A 25,941-nucleotide genomic window follows, 5' to 3' on the forward strand; every position below is an offset into this window, starting at 1 on the left:
TCGCAAGAACAATCAGGTTCTTGAAACTACAAACACTAACTAAACTATGAACTGTCTTGGTAGCACAAAGGACTTACGGCTTTTTTTGCGCTGATAAAGAATGTTAATGTTTTTTTTGTTTATTACGTTATCTACAGGTACTCTATTTTCAGGCCTGTAATGCTGCCACAATCAAGAATTCCATTGTTCTGTTGTGTTGTCGGTACTTACAACAATTAAACACTCTTTACTCTTGCCTTTTACCTTTTCCATTCCAAACATCCAGGCAGCAAAATAATCAACTGAGGTGAAGCAGCAATATACTTTGTCCAATCTGATGCACTGCATTCGATCATCATAATATGATCTCCTCTGCACTGGAGAAATCAAATATGTATCTGTGAAAGATCCAGACCCAAAACACTATTTGCGCATTCTGTCCACTGATGTTGCCTGACTCACCGAGTTCCTCCAGCACTTTGTGTTTTGAAATAATCAGAAACACTTTGATAAAAATAACATACCTTTTTAAGGCTTTATTGCTTATGTAGTATCTACATTACAATTTTCCTCAATGTGAGAGCACAGAATTTGTCACATGGCAATGTTAAATACACAAATGGAAAATGAAGCTCAGCTTAAATCTCAATTAGCTTTAACTGACCCCAAATTACATCATTTCTATCCATGATAAACTCTCCTACTATCCTGCGCATGCCCAATGGGCCGACTCTTCCTTCACTCCTTGGTCCTGATTCCAGCTGCCTGTACAGTCCATGCCTTTGACAGCATCAAATGTTAATGAAATGTTTTTATTTTCTTTCATAATTGGCATCTAAATTATTTCCATATTTCTTTTGATTTTCTAAGTTACTTCATTTATTTATAATTTTCCACTCATAAATTGACAATAATGGCCCCTAGACTGACAGAATGTAGAATTATGTTTAGATTAGACTGGCACTTGGACATACCAGCTCAATCAGTGAGCTGGAGAACCAGGGAAAATTAAGTCTGCAGTGACAGTGGTGGAAAGCTAATGGCATGTTGGCCTTTATGACAAGGAGTTGAGTATAGGAGCAAAGAGGTCCTTCTGCAGTTGTACAGGGCCCTAGTGAGACTGCATCTGGAGGACTGTGTGCAGTTTTGGTCACCAAATTTGAGGAAAGACATTCTTGCTATTGAGGGAGTGCAGCGTAGGTTCACTAGGTTAATTCCCGGAATGGCGGGACTGTCGTATGTTGAAAGACTGAAGCGACTAGGCTTGTATACACTGGAATTTAGAAGGGTGCGAGGGGATCTTATTGAAACATATATGATTATTGAGGGGTTGGACACGTTAGAGGCAGGAAACATGTTCCCAATGTTGGGGGAGTCCAGAACCATGGGCCACAGTTTAAGAATAAGGGGTAGGACATTTAGAACGGAGATGAGGAAAAACCTTTTCACTCAGAGAGTTGTAAATCTGTGGAATTCTCTGCCTCAGAAGGCAGTGGAGGCCAATTCTCTGGATGCTTTCAATAGAGAGCTAGATAGAGCTCTTAATGATAGTGGAGTCAGGGGGTATGGGGAGAAGGCAGGAACGGGGTATTGATTGTGAATGATCAGCCATGATCACATTGAATGGTGGTGAAGGGCCGAATGGCCTACTCCTGCACCTATTGTCTAAAACTGAAGAACATCTCAAATCATTATGAAGTAACTCAACTATGTGATTACTTGATTTTTGTCATAGGCCAGCATAGGTACAGTGTATTCAGTATCTTATAAACAAAACCACTTTTTAAATGTAGGCAATTCATTTTCTTTGCAGGCATGAACAAATACAATGTTGTGAAAGTTTGCAGTGTAAGGGGTCTAAAGAGTGTAAGAAACAAAATATAACCATATACACCACAATAAACACATTGGCCCTGAAATTTCTGAAAGTGGAACCGTATAACTATTGCACAATTTGGAAACAGAATGTGAAGCTGCTGGTTCACACCAAACATATCTTGTGAATTGTATTGTGGAAGCTTCAGTCTTAAAGTTTTTTCCAAACATGATCCATAATTGTATGTCTGGGAGCATTTTTGTCTTTCTGGGAATATTGACCATCTTGCAAATGAATAAGTTAAGTTTGTGTTAAAAAAGAAAAGCAGGGCATTTTTTTGCCACCAGTGTATTACAAATTCTTATTGTACCCATGTAACTAGATGCACGTAATGTGGAAAGAAGTGTCTCTTAAATGTTAGTGTAATCATTTTATGATGTTTGGCGTTAAATGTACAGACTCGGTTCATCCCACAATCCATTGGTTGTGGGATTACAGCTCCCACACCAAAACACTGGCTTTTAAAGATAGTCTTCCTCTGCAGTTTCTAAATGCTTTGTGATGTAGCTGATTAAAAACTTTTCATTATCTGGCTCCTTGAGGTAAAAATGGCCTCCAGAAAGTCTCTGGATGGTAAATTCTCCAGTTGTTAAATCTTTCCAAGCTGTAGGATTTAAACAAAATGCAATTTTATTCCGGTACAAAATAGAATTTACCTGGACAAAATGAATTGTTGTTTAAAACAACCACTTTCCTAAACATTTCTCGAAGTATAGAACTCCATAGGACTGTATTCCTCTGCATGTTTGATTTTTTAAGCTGTCCCTTTAACCTCTTGGAATAAGTGGGTTTGTTTTGGGTGGGAAGCAAAGTATTTTTACAATTTCTAACAGACCTCCAGTTTGTAACCAAAGTGGGCCCATTGTCTATTGTGGTTCTTTAGCCTCACTTGATGCCTCTCGACCTTCCTTTGGTTCTAACTCTCCAGAAAGGGATTGATTTGGAAACAATAAATAAGATTAATAATGAGTTGAATTAAGCTGGCTCACAGCCAGTGGCAACTTTCCTGCCAGCTAAGAATGAAAGTGGTGGGGAGGCAGGGATGGGGGTTGCAAACCATTTAATCAGCCCTCAGTGACTGTTAAAAGTAGATGGCAGACAGGGATGGGGGTGGGGTGAAGGAAGTAAAAAATATATATCAAAGATGACAGGTTTAGGCAGCTGAATGATCCAAGAATAATCCAGCCCAATTTAATGTAAGCAGAAAGTAAACAAAAGTTATTTTTGTGATTGAGGATTTATGCAATTTCCTAGAACATGGACAAAATCAGTCTCACCTTCAAGGTCGTGCGGTATATCCTCTTTTCCATCAAAGCTGCTGATAGGACAGGAGAAGAACTTCATCTGTGGTTTTTCATATCTGTAATACCAAAAGAGGTCAAACATCATTCAAAAGTCTTCAACACACTGAGCATAATAACATCCATTTTATGGCATGTTGTGCTTGCTTTCATCAATACAGTGGTTAAACGTATTGTAATTAAATTATACAGTGCAGAGGTATAAAATCGTGAATTTACTGAAGTAACCAACGTTGATACAAATTTACACAAGCAGCTAAAAGTATTCTTATCTTAGAAAAATACATCAGAAATGTAAACACTTCAGTTTGTTCTGAGACAAAAACTCTTTCATTTCTTAAATTCTTCATTACACAAAATATGGTGTAAGAACCAAAAAACAAAATGATTGTTTGTTGAGTGGTTTTGGTGATAGCATCCAGAATATGCACAACAATAGTTTGCCCCTGGTCAAGTGTTGAGCCCCCCCCTTCTAAAAATGCCCAGTCTCGGCTCCAAGTCTAAGAGGATAAAAGTAAGAACTGGCCAAATGGAAAATCACAGGCACTCTGTTTCATTACTGCAATAATGGTCTCCTTATGTGGTTCCACTCTCAATGCAAGATAGAGGCCGTTACCTGCTATTTTAATAGGAAATGAACTCAAATTTGATCAGGAAATCTTAATTTCTAGATTCTGAGTAAAGGTGACTTTTCATATGATGTGCAATAATCCCATGTTACTTTACAAAAATAAATGCATGTTATATATCTAAACTATCCTACAAATTCATTCAACAGTTTTATAAATTAAAACTGATCTTTAAAGTATCTTAACAACTAACCTTCCTCTGAATCCAAGGAAATGTATGGGGAATTGGCATTTTGATAGTAGTTCGCAGCTCTTATAAAATTAAGAGTAATATTTTTCTGGTTTTGGGAGGGGTGAGGGTGGCACTGCATTGTCAACTCCGAAACTAAGCAGACACCCAGAGTTGCTCCAGTGAGTTGCATGTGGAGTTTTAAAAGCACTTTTAACAGGCCCACTGACGTCCAAGAGTGCCAAGAATTTTTATTTCATAGTCTTCTTTTACTCTAACACTTAAGTTTGTTACTGTGGGGGAAAAGATAAAGTTGTATGTTTACAATGAAAATTTTATTTTTTGTGTGTACTGGCCATTTTACATAATGGTAGGCTCACATGACCACGAGGGAAAAACATTTGCGCCCAATTTGTATTGTAAAAGAGGAAAATATACAAAGATTAACTTGGCGTCTCATGTCTATTTTGTTTTCCTGATCATACTATAAGTATATTTCCAGCATTACCTAACGAATTCCACAAGTCTTAGATCTGCTTTTAAAACTGGAACAAACAGCTGCAGAATGTCTTTATTTGTAAGAATTTCAGATGGGGTACCACCGATGGATGTCATCCATTTCAGGAATTCATCATCTGGGAGCTCTGACTTCTTGAAAGGGAATTGAGCTGCAGTCTAAAGTATAGGAGAAAGGTGAAATAATTATTCGGTGTTATTTTAAACAGTTAATCCATACTTTAAAAAATCCCAATAAAGCCAGACAAACCAATGCAAATTCAATGATATCACAAAATGCTGGAGTAAGAGGAGGGGGCGGGACAAAGATAGGATGTAGTAGGAGACAGGAAGACAGTGGGAGAACTGGGAAGGGGGAGGGGAAAGAGAGGGACAGAGAAACTATCTGAAGTTAGAGAAATCAAAGTTCATACCGCTGGGGTGTAAGCTGCCCAAGCGAAATATGAGATGCTGTTCCTCGAATTTACGGTGGGCCTCACTATGACAATGGAAAAGGCCCATGACAGAAAGGTCAGACTGGGAGTGGGAGCTGAAGTGCTGAGCCACCGGGAGATCAGGTTGGTTAGGGCGGACTGAGTGAAAGGAAATGCAAATTCATTTGTATGTTTTACATTTTTAATTGCCATTATATTGAGGGATCAGTGCTAGAGTGTCACCTAAATTATAAAGCTTGTTTGGTAGATAATAGATAATAGTTTAGTTGTTGGATAATCACCAACGAAGCTTTACAATTTTTCACATCAATCATACTGTCCATGTAACCTGTTAGTACTAAATACGCGAGTTTGGTATTTCGATAAATGCAAGGAATCATGGGATTTGTCAAAGTCATTTGGGATAAACAAAGAGTGTTGCTAGAGAACTTAATGGCTAATGTACACTGAAACAATGGTTGATAAATGATTAAATGAAATGAAAGAAATTAAGAGTTGTATGAACTTCTGTACATTTACTGATTGAGTTCTAGATTTCAGTTCATATCAAATCTGGTTGAACATAAAGTTGAACTTCTGATCAAATTGATCTGCAAGTGCAACAACATCTCATTTACACACCAATGGAGGCAGTAAATTACATAATGCTGCGCAAACGGTGAAAATATCATCAATATCCAGACCTAAAGTGATGGGCAAAGTGTTTCACAGTTTTGTTCTCTTATTTTAGTTTACTTTAGAGATACAGCGCGGAAAAAGTCCCTTCGGCCCACTGAGTCCGCACCGATCAGCTTTCCCAGCACGTTAACGCTATCCTACACACACTAGGGACAATTTATACTTATACCAAGCCAATTAACTTACAAACCTGTACGTCTTTGGAGTGTGGGAGGAAACCGAAGATCTTGGAGAAAACCCACGGGGTCATGGGGAGAACATACAAACTCTGTCCAGACAGCACCCATAGTCAGGATCTGACCCGGGTCTCTGGAGCTACAAACGCTGTAAGGCAGCAACTCTACCACTGCGTTACTGTGCCACCACAAACACCATAACTGAGAATGCATATAATGTAGGACACTTCCAGCTGCAGGGAAACTTTCAACAATCGTAGGTAGACACAAAATGCTGGAGCAACTCAGTGGGACAGGCAGCATCTCTGGAGAGAAGGAATGGGTGACATTTTGGGTCAGGACCCTTCTTCAGACTAACAGAGGGAGCAGTGAGAGAGGGGCTTACAGAGGGGCTCTCGTCAGGGAGAGGAGAAATTCTTCAAAGGTAGACACAAAATGCTGGAGTAACTCCGCGGGACAGACAGCATCACTGGAGAGAAGGAATGGGTGACGTTTCGGGTCGAGACGCTTCTTCTGACTGATGTTAGAGGAGTGGGCAGGATGAAGATAGAATGTACTCGGGGACAGTAAGACTGGTGGGAGAACTGGGAACAACCGTGCTGTCTTCCAAAGATGATTATTATTATAACTTTATTTGTCATATGTAGGATGGCACAGGGTCAACGGTACAATGAAATGTATTTGACAAGACAATGGGTCACCTCAGCAGTAATATTCCAAGGATAAATAAGATTAAAAAATGACATTGGTAAGGTAAAAAGACAATATTTAAATAATCAACATATATGATGTGAAATGTGTTTATGAGTTCAGAAGCCTGATGGCCTGATGGTAGAAACTGTTCTTAAGTCTGGTGGTACGTGCAGCCATCGTCTGCCTGACGGTAACAAGGAGAACAGCCTGCGTGCTGGGTGACTGTGGTCCTTGATGATGCTGCGTGCCTTCCGCAGGCACCGCCGGTAGAAAATGTCCTGAATGGCCGGGAGACAGTTGCCAGTGATGTGCTGTGCTGTCTTCACCACTCTCTGTAGTGATTTGTGGCTGTGGGCAGAATAGTTCCCGTACCAGACTGTAATGCAGCCCGTCAGCAGGCTCTCGGTGGTGCATCTGTAGAAGTTTGTGAGGATGCTGGCGTTCATGCCAAACTTCCTCAATCTTCTCAGGAAAAAGAGCCGCTGGTGGGCCTTCTTTGTTATTGTGTCCATGTGCAGTGTCCAGGAAAGGTCCTCAGTGATGTGCACACCGAGGAACCTAAAGCTGCTGACCCTTTCAACCTCAGCATCACCGATGTGGATGGGGAGGTGTCCACTCCCCCGCTGTCTCCTGTAGTCCACGATCATCCCTTTAGTTTTGCTGACATTGAGAGAGGTTATTTTCCTGGCACCAGCTGTTTAGTGCCTTTACCTCCTATCTGTAGGCCGTCTCATTGTTGTCTGTGATGAGGCCCAAGATGGTCGTGTCGTCAGCAAACTTTAGGATGATGTTTGAGCTGTGCTTAGCAGTACAGTCGTGCGTGAACAGGGAGTACAGGAGAGGACTGAGCACACGGCCCTGTGGTGTGCCTGTGTTGAGGATCAGTGAGGAAGAGATGTGGCTGCCAATTCTCACCACCTGGGGCCTGCCCGTCAGGAAATCGAATATCCATCCGCAGATGGAGGTCTCCAGTCCAAGATCAAGGAGCTTGGGGACGCATTTTGAGGGAATAATAGTGTTGAATGCCGAGCTGTATTCAATAAAGAGCATTCTCACATATGTATTTCCTTTGTCCAGGTGGATGAGCGCAGTAATGTATTGCCATGGCGATGGCATTGTCCGTGGCCCTGTTTGGTCTATATGCAAACTGAAGTGGGTCCAAGGTGTCAGGGAGAGAGGAGCAGATGTGAGTTTTGACTAGTCGCTCTAAGCATTTCATGATGACTGATGTCAGTGCGACAGGACGGTAGTCATTTAAACAGGAGGTTACTGGTTTCTTTGGAACAGGATCGATGATGGATACTTTGAAGGAGGTGGGAACCACAGACTGACTCAAAGAGAGGTTGAAGATGTTGGTGAACACCTCTGCCAGTTGATCAGCACACGCTCTGAGGGCCCGCCCTGGAATACCATCCGGCCCTGGAGCTTTGTGGTCATTGACCTTTTTGAAGGAGCGCCTCACGTCTGCCGTTTGTAAGGACAGTGTGGTAGTCCCCCTGCACACCTGTGGACTCATGGTGGGCGCTGTGTTGTCTGCATCGAACCGGGCGTAAAAGGTGTTAAGCTCGTCCGAGAACGATGCGGTAGGCTGAACAGGGCTCCTATTTTTCCCTTTGTAGTCTGTGACGCAGCGTAGTCCACTCCACATGCGTCTGGAGTCCGAACTGTAGTAGTTAGATTCCACTTTGTTTCTGTAGTCTCTCTTGGCTTTCCTGATGGACTTCCGGAGGTCATATCTGGCTACCTTGTAGGCGTTGAGGTCACCTGAGTTGAAGGCAGTAGTCCGTGCTTTAAGTTTAGCACGGATTTCCCGTCCGACCCAGGGTTTCTGATTTGGGTAAGTGCAGATGGTGGCTTTTGGAACCACATCATGGCTGAATGGATGTATAATAATCCAAAGATTCTTGAGCCATGTGCAAAATAAAACAAATTATGGGATCAAGGTGAAGGGGAAAAGATTTTATAGAAATCTGAGGGGTAACCTTTTCACACAAAGGGTGGTGGGTGTATAGAACGAGCTGCCAGTAGTGGTAGTTGAGGCAGAAACTATCCCAAAGTTTAAGAAACAGGCTTACAGAAGCATACCATATTTGTATGCCACAACGCAAAATCGTGGATGCCCTCAAGATAAGGAAATTGGCAAAAACCTTCAATGGATTGATTGCTACAGGGAAGAATAAGTTAAGGCAAAAACCAGAGAGGAACTCAGCAGGTCAGGCAGCATCAGAGCAGGGAATTGACTGACTACTTTTTGGGTCAGGACCCTTCTTCAGACTGGACACAGCATAGATTCCCGAGGTATACTACTCGAACTATGCCATGATCATGACTTTTAAAACATATATAAAATGTGAGAAAAAAATGTAATCTGCTTTAAAAGTATCCTCTGATGGAAAGCATGCATGCCTGTAATGTATTGCCTATTTACTCCACCAAAATGGCAGCATGGATATTGTCATTAGAATCTACTATCTTCCAATTTATAAACAGACAAAAAACACACAAGACAACGCAAGTCTGAAGAAGGGTCCGGACCCAAAACGTGTCTATCCATTCCCTCCACAATGCTGCCTAACCTGCAAGTTCCTCCAGCACTTTGTGCTTTGCTCAAGATTTCAACGTCTGGAGTTCTTTGTGTCTATATAAGACTGCTCATTCGGTATGGAGTGAATCTGTGTAACCAGATGTCTGAGTTTCAGTTTACAAAGGTGGCTCAGGGCCTCGATTTACTTTTACCCCAAACCTATTTTTGTCTTTGGCAATCTGAGCTTCAACCTATAGCAACCCCGTTTTCTGAGTTCACCATGTTCAGGAATCAAACTGAGGCAGCCTGCTACCACATTGCCGATGGAAGCATGCAAAAGGCAAAGGCTGGATCCCACAGGTGATGGTGTTGTCATTCATGCTGGTGCCACATTTATGGCACCCACTCATAAGTCATCTGCATTTCCTTTCATTGCAGATCCTTCTATAATGATAGCAGAAGTTTAGTTTAGTTTAGAAACAGGCCCTTCGGCCCACCGAGTCCAGCGATCAGCTGACCAGTGATACCCGCACACTAACACTATCCTACACACACTAGGGACAATTTACAATTATACCAAGCCAATTAACCTACAAATCTGTATGTCTTTGGAGTGTGGGAGGAAACCGGAGCTCCTGGAGAAAGCCCATGCAGGTAACGGGGAGAACGTACAAACTCCATACAGACAGCATCTGTAGTCAGGATCAAACCCAGATCCATGGCACTGTAAGGCAGCAACTCTACCGCTGTGCTACTGTGCCACCCTCCAAGTTGGACCTTTCTATTTCAGTTGGGAAGCACTGAAATTATGACAACCAGTCATCTCATTTTCTCTACAGGCTAGGAAAAGCATTAGTTATGTATTAGGAGTGTAACGGCTAGCTTCTCGTCTTCCTTATAAAGCACAAAAAGCAGCTTACCTTTTAATGCAGAAACAGGAGCAGATACCTTTCTTACGCAAATAACGACAGAGAGATCTTCACGACGTAGTAGTTAGACATTTATTTGAAGTTGCAATAAAATATATTGACAAATCTCTTGTCATTGACTTATGACTTGGTACTTTGCCGTGCAAAAATAAGGTGCATGCTCCACAAGGTTACAAAAAGATCAAACATCTTAGGCAGGCTTCTGTTATGGTGGTCCCTCTAATTGAACCATGAATTAGTATCCTTGCACAAAGTACAGACTTCATTATATCCACTTACATCAAGATGCTGGATTGCAGCTGACACTGTTGTCCACATCACATTTGTCATCATGCCTTCAGGTCTACAAAGTTGCACAAGGGCACTTTCAAGATCCTGGAAATCTCTGTGGACCAAATTGCTCCTCTGCCCAACTTGTCTCAGAAATGTCGTTACTCATAACTTAAGTAATCAATAGTACACATATTGATAAAGAAACATGAAATATTACCAAGCTGTTTCACTTACATGTGGTGCTGGAGCACCAGAAACAAACAGGTGGACAGGTTCCAAATCATGATTTCTTTTTAGGTATTCTGCTGTAGCGAAACTGAGGAATGACCCAAGACTGTGGAGGAAAATACTTGGCTTAAGTTGTTTGAATTTTAGTTTAGATTTCATATCAAAGATATACAATAAAACATCACAAGTTCAGTATCTGAGCTGTTATTAAACATTATAGACTCAGTGAGTGGGCAAAGACTAGCCAATGGAATTTAACATGGAGAAATGGGAGATCATGCATTTTGGTAACAGAAATCAAAAAGGCATTTGTCTAAATGCAAAGAGTCTGAAAGAGAGTTAAATAGGTTATTCTGGAGCATGAATCAAGTAGTTAAGAAGGCAAGCAAAATGTTGTCTTGGGTTTCCTCCCACATCACAAAGATATGCAGGTTTGTTAGAGTCATAGAGTCGAACAGCGTGGAAATAGGCCCTTCGCCCCAACTTTCCCCTACACGTCCCACCTGCCTGCATTTGAAACATATCCCTCTAAACCAATCCTATCCATGTACCTGTCTAAATGTTTCATAAACATTGCGATTACCTCCTCTGGTAGCACATTATCTCCTCTGGTGCACCTACCGTACTTCGCATGAAAAAGTTACCCCTCAGGTTCCTATTAAATCTTTCTCCCTCACTTTAAACCATTGGCCTCTGGTTCTCGATTCCCCCACTCTAGGCAAGAGACTCCATGCATCCACCTGATCTACTCCTCTCATGATTTTGTACACATCCATAAGATCACCCCTTATTCTCCTGTATTCCAAGGAATAGAGTCTAGCCTGCTCAACATCCCTTTATAGCTCAGGCCCTCGAGTCCTGGCAACATTTTCGTAAATGTTCGCTGCACCCTTTCCAGCTTGACAACATCTTTCGTATAACATGGTGCCCAAAACTGAACACAATACTCTAAATGCGACATCAAAGTCTTATACAACATTTTGACCAGGGGCCACAGTCTAAGAATAAAGGGGAGGCCATTTAAAACTGAGATGAGAAAAAATCTTTTTCATCCAGAGAGTTGTGAATTTGTGGAATTCTCTGCCACAGAAGGCAGTAGAGGCCAATTCACTGGATGAATTTAAAAGAGTTAGATAGAGCTCTTGGGGCTAGCGGAATCAAGTGATATGGGGAGAAGGCAGCCACAGGTTACTGATTGTTTATGATCAGCCATGATCACAATGAATGGTGATGTTGGCTCCAAGGGCCAAATGGCTTCCTCCTGCACCTATTTTCTATGTTTTCTATGAAAATGCAGGAACAGGGTACTGATTTTAGATGATCAGCCATGATCATATTGAATGGCGGTGCTGGCTCAAAGGGCCTACTCCTGCACCTATATTCTATGTTTCTATGTAACTGCAACATGACCTCCTAACCTCTACACTCAATGTTCTTACTGTTGAAGGCCAATTTCAGCCCCCCCCCCCTACTTTTTTTTGTGCTTCTTCCTGGTCTTTCACAGATGGTTCTAAAGTGATCATTCTCCCAGAATCTCCAAGGATCACTCTCATCTTAAACAAACCCTTCTCATAGCACCTTGCATGCAACTGTAGGAGATACATCTGCCCATTTACCTCTTCTCTTCCTCCTATCCAGGGAAGCAAAACACTTCTACCAAGTGAAGCAGTGATTCAGTTGCACTTCTTCTGTTCTGAAATCAATGCTCACAACATGGTTTTCTCTACAATTGTAAAACCAGAAGCAGATTGCAATGGTGCTGTGCAAAATATCTCCGTTCAGTCATAGGGTGACACCGAACTTTCAGCGACTTGTCCCTCTAATCCTCCATCTGATTCTTGTTCTTACCCCTCTTCTTTGTCATCCTACAGTGTTGTGAAACCCAATGCAAGATCAAGGACCACTAGCTCATCTTGCTATTTAGCACAAACTCTTCACCTGTAACAAAGCATGGTGGCGCTGCGGTAGTTACTGCCTTGCACCACCAAGGACATTAAAGTGCGATGGCATCTATTAAACAGGAAATGGCTAATATTATGAAGTTGCTTTTTTAAGCCATTTAACAATGTGAAAATTTTGACAAAAATAGCTTTCTTATTTGTAGCCATGCTAGGCCCACAACTGATTGATTATCTTTTGTACCTGTGACCAAAAAATGCAAATGGCTTCTCTTTAAGGCTGGGCAATAAGGTGTTGACAATTTCATCAATGAGCTGCTGAAGGTTCTGCGTAAAAGGTTCCCTGGACCGAGTTTCTCTTCCAGCAAGGCGCAAGGAGTAAACTGAAATTGAAAGCATTAATTCTGGAGTTAAATTTCAAAATATTATACTTTGAAGGATAGTGCAATGTACATTAAAATCAGCTCATTTTGTAGTGCTGGGAGCGGGGAGGAAGTAAAATAGCTAAGATAGATATACAATGCTGATATTTTCTGTTCTGAAAATACAGTTCTGATATTTTCATCACCTTATCAGCTGACTTCATAGAGTCAGAGTGTGGAAAACAGGCCCTTCGGCACACATTGCCCATTCCGACCAACTTTCCCCATCTACACTTGCCCCACCTGCCTGCATTTGGCTCATATTCCTCCAAACCTTTCCTATCCATGTACCAGTTCAAATGTTTCTTAAACGTTGTGATAGTACCTGCCTCAACTACCTCCCCCAGCAGCTCGTTCCATAGACCTCCACCCTTTGTGTAAAAAAGTGCCCTCAGATGCATATTACATCTTTCCACCCTCACTTAAACCTATGTCCTCTGGTTTTTGATTCCCTACTCTGGGTAAAACACAGTGTGTATTTACCCTATCTAATCCTTTCATGATCTTATACACCTCTATATTGGAGATGGATATATTGGCAGAAAATCCCAAGGCAAATTGTCTGTCAATGTTGTTATGGAAACATTTCAGATAAATTATCATTTATTAGAACTACCTGGGGTGTCAAGCTGAAAGAATAACTTTATCATAGTGTGGGAAGGAACTGCAGATGTTGGCTTACACTGAAGATAGACACAAAATGCTGGAATACCTCAGCGGGACAGGCAGCATCTCTGTATAAAAGGAATGGGTGACGTTTTGGGTCGAGACCCTACTTCAGACTGACCATACTCTGATCATTGTTGCTGCCTGACCTGCCACGTGGCAAAGCCATTTTCCACTTTTATTTCATACTTCCAGCACCTAGTATTTTATTTGTTTTTAAACTAAATTGAAACCAGACACCCAGAGGGATATTAAGTAAGCAACAGGACAGATTTTGTGACGATACTAAAGATCAATGAATGGAGCAGACTTTGCAATTTAGCATCCGTATAAAATCTTCATTATTTTAGGAATCTGGTTGTTCCTATAAGGAGGGAAACTGTAGGACCTTCTTAAGAAGTTCATATATGATTATGAATGAGGAAAGCCATTTGGCCAGATTAGTTATGAGATCATTAATGAAGATGATAAAATGCATAGCAATAGATTTATTTTGTATTAAATGTATGAATAGGCAAATGCATGGCAGACACAAGGAACTCCGAAGAAGGGTCCAGACTTGAAATGGCAACATTTCATTCCTTCCATTGACCCACCGCGTTCTTATAGCACTTTGTGAAATACATGACAGATGTAGCATTTGAGTTTACAGGAAAGGTCATAGCAACTCATCATTCCACTCATAGGTACCAAAATTATTATGTATAATCTAATTTAGAATAAATAGAGAAATAACCAATAAGACAGGGAAAATGAAACATAGACATAGAAAACATAGAAAGTAGGTGCAGGAGGAGGCCGTTTGGCCCTTCGAGCCAGCACCACCATTCATTGTGATCATGGCTGAACATCCACAATCAGTAACCTGTGCCTGCCTCCTCCCCATATCCCTTGATTCCACTAGACCCTAGAGCTCTATCTAACTCTCTTTTAAATTCGTCCAGTGAATTGGCCTCCACGGGCCTTCTGTGGCAGAGAATTCCACAAATTCACAACTCTCTGGGTGAAAAGGTTTATTCTCACCTTAGTTTTAAATTGCGTCCCCTTTATTCTTAGATTGTGTCCCCTGGTTCTGGACTCCCCTAACATTGGGAACATTTTTCCTGCATCTAGCTTGTCTAGTTCTTTTATGATTTTATACGTCTCTATGATGGAGCGACCGCAGGCAGTGAGAATGGGCCCGTACCTGTCCTCCACCATCACCCTGAGTACCGGCACATCACAGGGCTGTGTTTTGAGCCCCATGCTCTACTCCCTATTCACACATGACTGTGTTCCTACATTCGACACCAACACCATTGTCAAGTTTGCAGACGACACAACGGTGATCGGGCTGATCCCCAACGGTGATGAAACAAACTACAGAGCGGAAGTGCAGAACCTGACGGACTGGTGCTCAGATAACAACCTGTCCCTAAACACCTCCAAGACCAAGGAGCTGATCATCAACTTCTGTAGATCACACAACGGGGAATAAGCTCCTATCTTTATCAATGGGGACAGTGTGGAGTGTCCAGCTTCAAGTTTCTGGGCACTCACATTTCGGAGGACCTCACATGGTCCACTAACACCGCTGCGCTGATCAAGAAGGCGCAGCAACGACTGTTCTACCCGAGAACACTGAAAAAGTCTGGTCTAAGCTGCACGGAGGCAGAGAGGAGAGCTCTTCAGCGGGTAGTCCATAGAGCTCAGAAGACTATCGGAACACAGCTACCAGCCTTGGAGGGCATCTACAACACACGATGCCTCAGAAAAGCCACCAGCATTCACAAAGACTCCTCACACCCCTGCAATAGTCTGCTCGAAATTCTACCATCGGGCAGACGCTACAAGGCCTTCTACGCCCGCACCTCCAGACTCAGGAACAGCTTCATCCCCAGGGCCATAGCTGCTAGGAACCGGTCCTGCTGAGCCGGATGGTCACATCGCACAGCGAACCGGCACAGACTACTTGAACTTTATTCTGTTTTAAAACTGTTTCTAATTTTGTTTCACTGGGTTGTCTAAATTTATACAGATCAATTAATTGATTTATTGCATTGTATGGGAGGCGCATTCCCAATCTCGTTGTACCCCTGTACAATGACAATAAAGATATATTGTATTGTATAAGATTCCCTCTCATCCTTCAAACTTCAGTGAATACAAGCCTAGTCTTTCCAATCTTTCCTCATATGACAGTCCCTCCATCCCAAAGATTAACCTCATGAACCTAAGCTGCACTGCCTCAATAACAAGGACGTCCTTTCTCAAATTAGGAGATCAAAACTGCACACAATATTCCAGATGTGGTCTCACCAAGACCCTATACAACTGCAGAAGGACTTCTTTGCGCCTGTACTCAAATCCTCTCATTATGAAGGCCAACATGCCATTAGCTTTCTTCACTGCCTGCTGTACTGCACGCTTACTTTCAGTGACTGGTGTACAAGGACACCAACGTCTCGTTGCACTTCCCCTTTACCTTATCTGACACCATTGAGATAATAATCTGCCTCTTTATTTTTGCCACCAAAGTGGATAACTTCACATGTATCTACATTATACTGCATCTGCCATGCATCTGCCCACTCACTCAACCTGTCCAAGTCACCCTGCAACCTCCTAACCTCCTCTTCGCAGTTCACACTACCACCCAGCATTGTGCCATCTGCAAACTTGCTAGTGTTACTTCTAATAAACATATCATGGATTAGCAGAATTTTCTCTTGAATTGTTTAGGTGACCAGACCACAGTTTGACTATGACTAAAATGTCAGAGTTTTTAAATTTAACACATAATTTTAACACAGGAGGATATTTGCAGCATATGTGGAAAAACATACATTTGAGCTCATTATGCCCCAGGTTGACACACAATGAGATAGTACCAAGAAATTAACATAGAGCAGAGAGGAGAGTGATAGAACAAATAAAAAAGGCTTGTGGACATGATGAATGGCACTATCATGTACCAAATGGTATTAAACATTATTTTGTATCAAAGATATTTCAGAAGATCCATACAGTGTTACCTTCTACAGAATTATCAAAGTGTTTTCCCCACTGGGCATAATGTATGGATCCACCTCCAGCCCAAGGAAAGCAGATAAGTCTGAAAAGAGCTTCAGGTCTTCTATACAGACAGTTCACTAATTTATCCATTTCTGTAATATAATGCACAAGTTAAAATAATAATAACATTACACACAATGTTGAGATACTTTGTGCAATATATTTGCAACACAGTTTAGTTTACTTTTGGTATCCAAATTCAAATGCAAGGTCATGGAGATCATGTGACAGCAGATGGTAATGCGGGACAAAGAGAAAAGGGAAATGGGAGAGCATTTTCCTGAGACAACCATAAACTGAAGTAGTCAGATCTCACAACAAATGTAAGTTTATAGCTAATAGTCATAGAAGTGCTGGGGAGAAGAAAAAATAACGATTACCATATTAAACTTTCAAGATCTGGACTGTATGTCAGAATGCTGAGGAGCCCCAGGTCAAGTTGCCACAGGTCAGGAAGGCAACTAACTGGAGACAGTAAACAGGCAGCACTGGGTAGTGAAATGGAATTCAAAAATATGAAAAGAAATGCATCTGCACAATATATTTCTGATCCCTAGTAACTCACAGCAAAAAAATATTATTTTTGTCACGGTCTTAACTGATCATTTTTGGAATGGCTGGCAGTGATTAGATGCCACCAAATATTCACAATGACTTGGATGACTCTGGAGTACCTGTTCAGCAGAGCAGACAAAATAATAAAAGACCCATCCCACCCTGGCCACCATCTGTTTGATCTTCTGTCCTCTGGTCGACGTTTCAGGTCGATCAAATCTCGCACAGACGCAAGAAGTTTTTACCCCAGAGCCATACGTGAACTGAACACTGTCAAACACTGATACGCACTGTTCATATCATATCATATCATATATATACAGCCGGAAACAGGCCTTTTCGGCCCACCAAGTCCGTGCCGCCCAGCGATCCCCGTACATTAACACTATCCTACACCCACTAGGGACAATTTTTACATTTACCCAGCCAATTAACCTACATACCTGTTACACTGACTTTCAGCACTAGGTTACACTTTGTAAACTTTTGTATTTAATACATTTTGTATTTGCATTTATTGTATATATGTTTTATTTCTCGTGTGTTATGCACTGTCAGGATTGCTATTTTAATTTCGTTGTACCTGTTGCAATGACAATAAAGGAATTCTATTCTATTCTATGATGTTTACCGATGACATGAAAGTGGATGGCATTGTGAGTTGCAAGGAAAAGACAATGTGAATCCAAGCATGTGGATGACATGGATCTTGGTGAAGGGGGTTTTCATAAGTTAGGGGAGCAGAATTAGGCCATTCGGTCCATCAAATCTTCCTGACATCAAGAATCTGAAAATCTGCACCTTTAAAATACTTAGCCTCTACTGCCATCTGTGGCAATTAATTTCACAGATTCACCACCCTCTAACTAAAGAAATTCCTGCCCATCTCCTTTCTAAAGGAATGTTTTTTTTTAAATTCTGAGGCTATGTCCTCTGGCCCTAGACTCTCCCACTAGTGGAAACACGTTCACTCTATCCAGGCCTTTCACTATTCGGTAGTTTCCGATGAGGCCCCCCCCCCCCCCCCATCATTCTAAACTTCATGAGATTAATTTTCAGGATCTGGATGTTGCTAGCACTTATTGCCCATTTCCCCCAAGGGAAAGTGGTGGTGAGCAGCCTTCTCAAATCACTGAATATGGTCTGGTGAAAATACTCCGAAAGCGAGTTTCAAGGTTTATACCCAGCAACAATTAAGGAACAGCAATTTATTTCACAGTTGGATGGCATGCAATTTGAAAGGAAACCTGTAGGTTGTGTTTCCCATGTGTCTGCAGCCTTTGTATTTCTTAGTGGGAGAGGTTGTGGGTTTAGTAGGTGTTGATGCAATGGGCTGGGCGAATGACGACAATGTACTTTCCAGTCATTGTGTAGCAGGAGCAGATTGATAAAAGACCTTTATCTTCTGAATGTTTAGTGTAGGTCCCAACCCTCACATGGTCTAGTGAAGAAACCAATGATGATTGGGAATGCAAGACTGAAAGTGTGCATATACAAAACAATATCTGAATTGATAATTGAGGTTAGAGTGACCTTGCTCTGGACTATAAAGAACATATATTGAATCTATACACTAAAACTCTTGTTTGTTTGTTTGTTTGTTCCTGAACTACAACCAAAACAGTACACGATAGCGTGACAATTTTAGCCCCACCTTACTCACCTTTGTCCCTTTGGTGCTAATGAAAGAAGTTTCATTGAAATCGGGGTTATATTTTTTTAATCACAACCTGACTCGGCATTGTCGTGGTCATTGTCGTCGGGTAAAAGAAAATTTTGCCGATCTGCTACGACTTTGACAGTCGCCAGCAGTCGCCTAATAAATTGCCTAAGTGGGACAGGCCCTTAACTCAGCGGGACAGGCAGCATCTCCGGAGAGAAGGAATGGGTGACATTTCGGGTCGAGATCCATCTTCAGACTGGTTAGGGATAAGGGAAGCAAGAGATATAGATGATGATGTAGAGATAAAGAACAATGAATAAAAGATATGCAAAAATTTAATGATGATAAAGGAAACAGTCCATTATTAGTTGTGTGTAGGGTGAAAGCGAGAAGGTAGTGCGACTTGGGTGGGGAGGGATAGAGGGAATGCGGGGGCTACCTAAAGTGTCCCACCCTCCTAACCCCATTCTCCTGCCTTCTCCCCATAACCTCTGACACCTGTATGAATCAAGAATTTATCGATCTCTGCCTTAAAAATATCCACTGACTTGGCCTCCAGTTTTCTGTGGCAAAGAATTGCACAGATTTTGTCCACCGAACTGTCCAAAGGAGTTTCACAAACCCCCCCCAAAAAGACAGTTAAAGGGGCGTGATATTTGACTCTGCATTAAAGTTTGACAAGCAAGTCAACGCTGTGGTAAAAGCCAGCTTCTTCCAGCTTCGTACCATAGCTAAAATCAAACCATTCCTCCAATTTGACGACATTGAAAAAATCATCCACGCATTCATTTCCTCACGCCTAGACTACTGCAACTCCCTATACACTGGGATCAGCCAATCATCCCTGTCCCGCCTGCAATTGGTCCAAAACTCCGCAGCGAGACTCCTGACGGGTACCCGTAAAAGGAACATCACCCCGATTCTGGCCTCTCTCCACTGGCTCCCAGTACGGTACAGAATCAACTTCAAGCTCCTCCTATTCACATACAAAGCCTTAAACGGGCTTGCCCCCCCCCCCCCCCCCCCCCATATCAAAAATCTTCTAACCAACCACTCTATCTCCAGGTCCCTCAGGTCGGCCGACTTGGGGCTACTGACTATCCCGCGGTCTAGGCTTAAGCTCAGGGGTGACCGCACTTTTGCGGTTGCAGCTCCTAGACTGTGGAACAGCATCCCTCTCCCCATCAGAACTGCCCCCTCCATCGACTCCTTTAAGTCCAGGCTCAAAACCTATTTCTACTCCCCAGCGTTTGAGGCCCTCCGAGGGGGCGCTGTGAACTGTTTACGTACATGCTATTATGTTTGTGTGCCATTGTATGTTTGTTCTTAATACCTAAACTGATGTACAGCACTTTGGTCAACGTGGGTTGTTTTTAAATGTGCTATACAAATAAAATTGACTTGACTACACCTTTGATCCAGAGCAAATGGAGTTGAAAGAGAAGTTGATTGTGTTGAGCCAGGCAAATCAGTTTGTTATTTTAAGGGAATTGTTCGGCCTCTCTGTTCAGGGAAATAGATAATCCTCGGGCCATTCAGTGTGAGACGAGGTGCTAATACTGTTGTTTGGGGGAATGCAACAATCCACTTGGCTCCAGTCTGAAAAGCTATTCACCACTAATCTTTGCATTGTGTCCTTGGCCAATTTTGTAAACCCTTCCACTTGCTCTTTTAGTTACAGTGCCCTCCATTATGTTTGGGACAAAGACCCATCATTTATTTATTTGCCTCTGTACTCCACAATTTGAGATTTGTAATAGAAAAAAATCACATGTGGTTAAAGTGCGCATTGTCAGATTTCATTAAGGGTATTTTTATACATTTGTTTCACCATGTAGAAATTACAGTTGTGTTTATACACAGTTCCCCCCATTTCAGGGCACCATGATGTTTGGGACACGGCTTCAGGTGTTTGTAATTGCTCAGGTGTGTTTAAATGCCTCCTTAATGCAGGTATAAGAGAGCTCTCAGCACTTAGTCTTTCCATCACCTTTGGAAACTTTTATTGCTGTTTATCAACATGAGGACGGACCAAAGTTGTGCCAATGAAAGTCAACGAAGCCATTGTGAGACTGAGAAACAAGAATACAACTGTTAGAGACATCAGCCAAACCTTCGGCTTACCAAAATCAATTGTGTGGAACAGCTCCTTTCCTGTTCACCCTGTACACTGCGGACTTCAGGCACAGCTCAGCAAACTGCTATCTACAGAAGTTCTCTGCCGACTCTGCCATCGTCGGCCTCATCACAGATGATGATGACAGGGCATACAGAGAACTGACCTGGGACTTTGTGGACTGGTGCCAGCGGAACCGCCTCCGGATCAACACGGGGAAAACCAGGGAGATGGTGGTGGATTTCCACAGGCGCAGCCTCGTGTCCCCCCCGACACCGGTGAACATCCAGGGTATGGACATCGGGAGAGTGGACTTATAAAAGTACCTGGGTGTTTACCTTAACAATAAACTTGACTGGACCGAAAATATCAATGCACTGTGCAAAAAGGGCCAGAGCAGACTTTACCTGCTGAGGAGACGCAGGTCCTTTGGAGTGCAGGGGGCACTCCCAAGGACCTTCTACAACACTGTGATGGCATCAGCCATTTTCTATGGAGTGGTCTGCTGGAGCAGCAGCATCTCAGCAGCGGAGGGGAAGAGACTTGACAAGCTGATCAGGAAGGCCAGCTCTGTCCTGGGTTGTTCCCTCGACTCAGTACAGGCGGTGGGAGAGAGGAGGATGATGGCAAAGATAACATCGCTACTGGACGACTCCCACTTATGCAGGAGACTGTCACTGCACCGAGTAGCTCCTTCAGTGACAGACTCCTTCACCCCAAATGTGTGAAGGAGAGATATCAGAGGTCCTTCCTTCCCGCTGCTGTGAGACTGCACAACCAGCGCCACTCCCAGCAGACCAGTCAGCAGACCAGTTAACTATAACAGTTAAAAAAACAGTAAATGATGACAATTATCCTTATCTTTATTTTTATTTATAATTAATGTCTCTTGCTATCCACTTTTCTGCTGTAACACTGCAAATTTCCCCGGAGTGGGACAAATAAAGGAATATATTATTATTAAGAAGAAAGAGAGCACTGGTGAGCTTACTAATCGCAAAGGGACTGGCAGGCCAAGGAAGACCTCCACAGCTGATGCCAGAATAATTCTCTCTATAATAAAGAAAAATCCCCAAACACCTGTCTGACAGATCAGAAACACTCTTCAGGAGTCAGGTATGGATTTGTCAATGACCACTGTCCGCAGAAGACTTCATGAACAGAAATACAGAGACTACACAGCAAGATGCAAACCACTGGTTAGCCACAAAAATAGGATGCCCAGGTTACAGTTTGCCAAGAAGTACTTAAAAGAGCAACCACAGTTCTGGATAGAGGTCTTGTGGACAGATGAGACGAAGATTAACTTATATCAGAGTGATGGCAAGAGCAAAGTATGGAGGAAAGAAGGAACTACCCAAGATCCAAAGCATACCACCACATCTGTGAAACACGGTGGTGGGGGTGTTATAGCCTGGGCATGTATGGCTGCTGAAGGTAGTGGCTCACTTATCTTTATTGATGATACAACTGCTGATGGTAGTAGCATAATGAATTCTGAAGTGTATAGACACATCTGCTCAAATTCAAACAAATGCCTCAAAACTCATTGGCCGGCTGTTCATTCTACAGCAAGACAATCTTGGTTGTTGGTCCTCCAAAATATTCCAAATGGAATTTAAACTCGAGGTGGCGGTGACTTAAGCAAGAAGGGCTTCTTGGAGAAGAAGAGCTACCTTAAATTTAGTTGCGTCGGGTTGAGTAACTATAGTAGGGTGAAGACTATTCCATGCTTTAATTGTGCGAGGGAACAATGAACTGGTATCTCAAATTGAATCGAATGCCCTCGGCTGCTCCTGATAGGTTTGGGTTTGGTGTAGATTTGGTAATCTATGTCGAGTTCACCATTTAACATTTTGTAAAAAAAGGTCAAACAGTGGGCTTTACGTCTGTCTTGGAGCGGGTTCCACCCCAATGAATTTAGAAGTTTGGTAACACTCGCTTCTCTCTCATAGGTATTTGTAACAAATCGAACTGCCTGTCTTTGGACACGTTCGATGGAAGAGATGTTTCTATTTGTGTATGGATCCCATGCTGCAACGGTGTAGTCCAAATGAGGTCTAACAAGGGTGAAGTGTAACTTCTCCTTGATAGAAGTTGAACAATGCTAAAATTTGTGTCTCAGAAAATTTAGACACCTGTTGCTTTCACCGTTGCATGATGAGTCTGACCATTCCAACGTAGATCGTTTTGTAATTTGATGCCAAGATACTTGATCTGTTTGGATTCTTCAAGGGTGGCACCAAGGATCCCAAACATACTGCTAAAGCAACAAAGGAGTTTTTCATAGCTAAAAAATGGTCAATTCTTGAGTGGCCAAGTCAATCATCCGATCTGAACCCAATTAAGTATGCCTTTTATATGCTGAAGACAAAACTGAAGGGAACTAGCCCCCAAAACAAGCATAAGCTAAAGATGGCTGCAATACAGGCCTAGTAGAGCATCACCAGAGAACTGGTGAAGTCCATAAAACGCCGACTTCAAGTAGTCATTGCATGCAAAGGATATGCAACAAAATTGACTACTTTCATTTACTTGACATTGCTGTGTCCCAAACATTATGGTGCCATGAAATGGGGGACTATGTATAAACACTGCTGTGATTTCTACATGGTGAAACCAAAATATTTAAAATTAGCCTTTATTAAAATCTGCTAATGCGCACTTTAACCACATGTGATTTTTTTCTATTACAAATCTCAAATTGTGGAGTACAGAGGCGAATAAATAAATGATGGGTCTTTGTCCCAACAATTCTGGAAGGCACTGTGTCCCATGGCCTTGAATTTTGTTTCCAGCACAGCGTGAAACATTATCAAATGCTTTTCAAATGTTCATACAAGAACACCTTATCAACTCCATTCCTTGCAGTTATTTTGAAATTCGTAAACCTGAAACAATGAGCCTGTCGCTCTGTGCGAACGGATCTCATGCACAACTCCAATATTTTCTGGTTTTGCTTTCATTTTCCAGCATACTTTTGTTTTGAATACGCATCTGACATTGATTCATTATTACCAATGATTTATAAATTATTACCTACGGACTTGTTGCTCTGGGATCTTTGGTTTTCCCACCGCCGACCAGTTAACTCCACGAGGGACAATTTTTACCAAAGATCTCGGAGAAAACCCATGCAGGTCACAGGGAGAACGTGAGGAAAGATTGAAAAGACTAGGCTTGTACTCACTGGAGTTTAGAAGGATGAGAGGGGATCTTATAGAAACATATAAAATTATAAAAGGACTGTACAAGCTAGAGGCAGGAAACATTTTCCCAATGTTGGGGGAGTCCAGAACCAGGGGCCACAGTCTTCGAATAAAGGGGAGGCCATTTAAAACTGAGGTGAGAAGAAACTTTTTCACCCAGAGAGTTGTGAATTTGTGGAATTCTCTGCCACAGAGGGCAGTGGAAGCCAAATCACTGGATGGATTTAAGAGAGTTAGATAGAGCTAGTAGTGGAATCAAGGGATATGGGGAGAAGGGAGGCACGGGGTATTGATGGGGCAGCCATGATCACATTGAATTGCAGTGCTGGCTCGAAGGGCCGAATGGCCTCCTCCTGCACCTATTTTCTGTTTCTAAACTCTGTGCAGACAGTATCCGTAGTCGGGATCGAACCCGGGTCTCCGGCGCTGCAATCGATGCAAGGCAGCAGCAACTCTCCCGCTGCGCCACCGTGCACTTGGAATAATAGTTCATTTATTGTAAGTTTAATTTTTGTTGTTGTTGTTGTTGTTGTAGCGTCCAATTGTGCCTGTAAAGCCGCAGCCAGTGAGAATACCACTGTTCCGGTTGCGATCATCATTTACTCTTCCTTCGTCTGGTAGTACCGTTGCATCACGTTGCCCTGAATCCGCCGCTGTGCGCGCTTGAGAAAGTATCACTGTCTCATCGAAAATCAGTTAAATAAACGCGGAAACAATAAACACGAAAAACAATGCAGGAGTCGGTCTTGACTTCGGGACCGAAGCGAACATGTGAGAGAGAGGTCACAAACAGAAGAATATTTAGCTGACCTGAGCCGAGCCGAGCCGAGCCGATTCACTTCCTCTGGCGGAGCGTAACCCAGAGATACTAGAGGAACAAGATGGACCACTCCGTTGATTTCGCCGGTACTGAAGTGTAGTGCGCAACGGCCGCCATTTTAGTAGTTCGCTCTACCTCTCGCAGTGTGATCAATGTTGTGGGGGAGCAGTATGTGTGATTAAACCATTAAAACGCAGAATATATCTCATCTATCAACTCACGTTTTGTTTTTATTTTTATTTTTAAACGTTTTCCCCTGCTTAATTTCTCTGAATTTTATTATTTCTTATTGTTTCTGCCCATTTCCCTCCCATCCTTCCTCTCCAGCCCCCTCTTTTGTGCAGTTTCCCTTGTATTGCTCAAACACACACTCTGCACAAATTTAACTTGTTATATATATATATATATGAATGTGTTTGTGTGTGAGGCAAGATAGAGATAAATAGATCTCAAAGTTCCTTCTCACGGATCAGAAGCAACTTTGATTTATAGCAACGCTCTATTTCTCTCTTCATCTTATTTTTCACATGATGTACATAAACCATAAAGGCAATTCGACCTTTATGGTTTATGTATATGTATATATATATATATATGTATATGTATATATATATATATATATTTAAGCGAACAGTAGAATATTTAGGGTAGCTGACCTTAGATGTATATATATTGTCACACACACATATATATATATCTAGTTTCTTGTGATTTCCTCTAATTATTTGTTTAGCAACCTTTTTCTCTCAATCTCTCTCGCTCTCGCTCTCTCTCTCTCTCTCTCTCTCTCTCTCTATATATATATATCAGCACATGGTTCACCCTATCATGATCACTGTTCTCTCACATACATTTCATTAGAGCCTACCCATACACATTCACAATCAGTGACATCAAGCTTATTTCCAGAAATCCTAATATTGTGAATAAAATAACTATGAACACATGTCAAGATATTTTTTTATTATTTTCATTCTATATTAGTGTAATAAAATGTAATGCATACATACCTACACTGATACAGAGGAGCTAGCTTTAGACATGAATAATGTACATTACTACCATAGTTTAGTTTTGAATTTAACATATAATTAAGGGGGTCGGTGCAATATAGTGCTAACCCTCACTTTTGT

General features: G+C 42.0%; 1 protein-coding gene across 1 annotated transcript; it reads right to left on the reverse strand.

The window, feature by feature from the left end:
* Window positions 1-506: 506 nt before the first annotated feature.
* On the reverse strand, window positions 507-24,843 carry olah (oleoyl-ACP hydrolase). The gene is made up of 7 exons (XM_078427791.1): window positions 24,799-24,843; window positions 16,406-16,537; window positions 12,548-12,686; window positions 10,412-10,511; window positions 4,463-4,629; window positions 3,133-3,215; window positions 507-2,459 (listed from the first exon to the last, which is right to left on the reverse strand). The coding sequence occupies exons 2-7, from the start codon at window positions 16,533-16,535 to the stop codon at window positions 2,317-2,319; spliced, it is 762 nt and encodes a 253-aa protein (XP_078283917.1). The 5' UTR covers window positions 16,536-16,537; window positions 24,799-24,843; the 3' UTR covers window positions 507-2,316.
* Window positions 24,844-25,941: the final 1,098 nt, after the last annotated feature.

This window comes from Rhinoraja longicauda, chromosome 2 (assembly GCF_053455715.1).
Source record: "Rhinoraja longicauda isolate Sanriku21f chromosome 2, sRhiLon1.1, whole genome shotgun sequence".
NCBI lineage: Eukaryota > Metazoa > Chordata > Chondrichthyes > Rajiformes > Arhynchobatidae > Rhinoraja > Rhinoraja longicauda.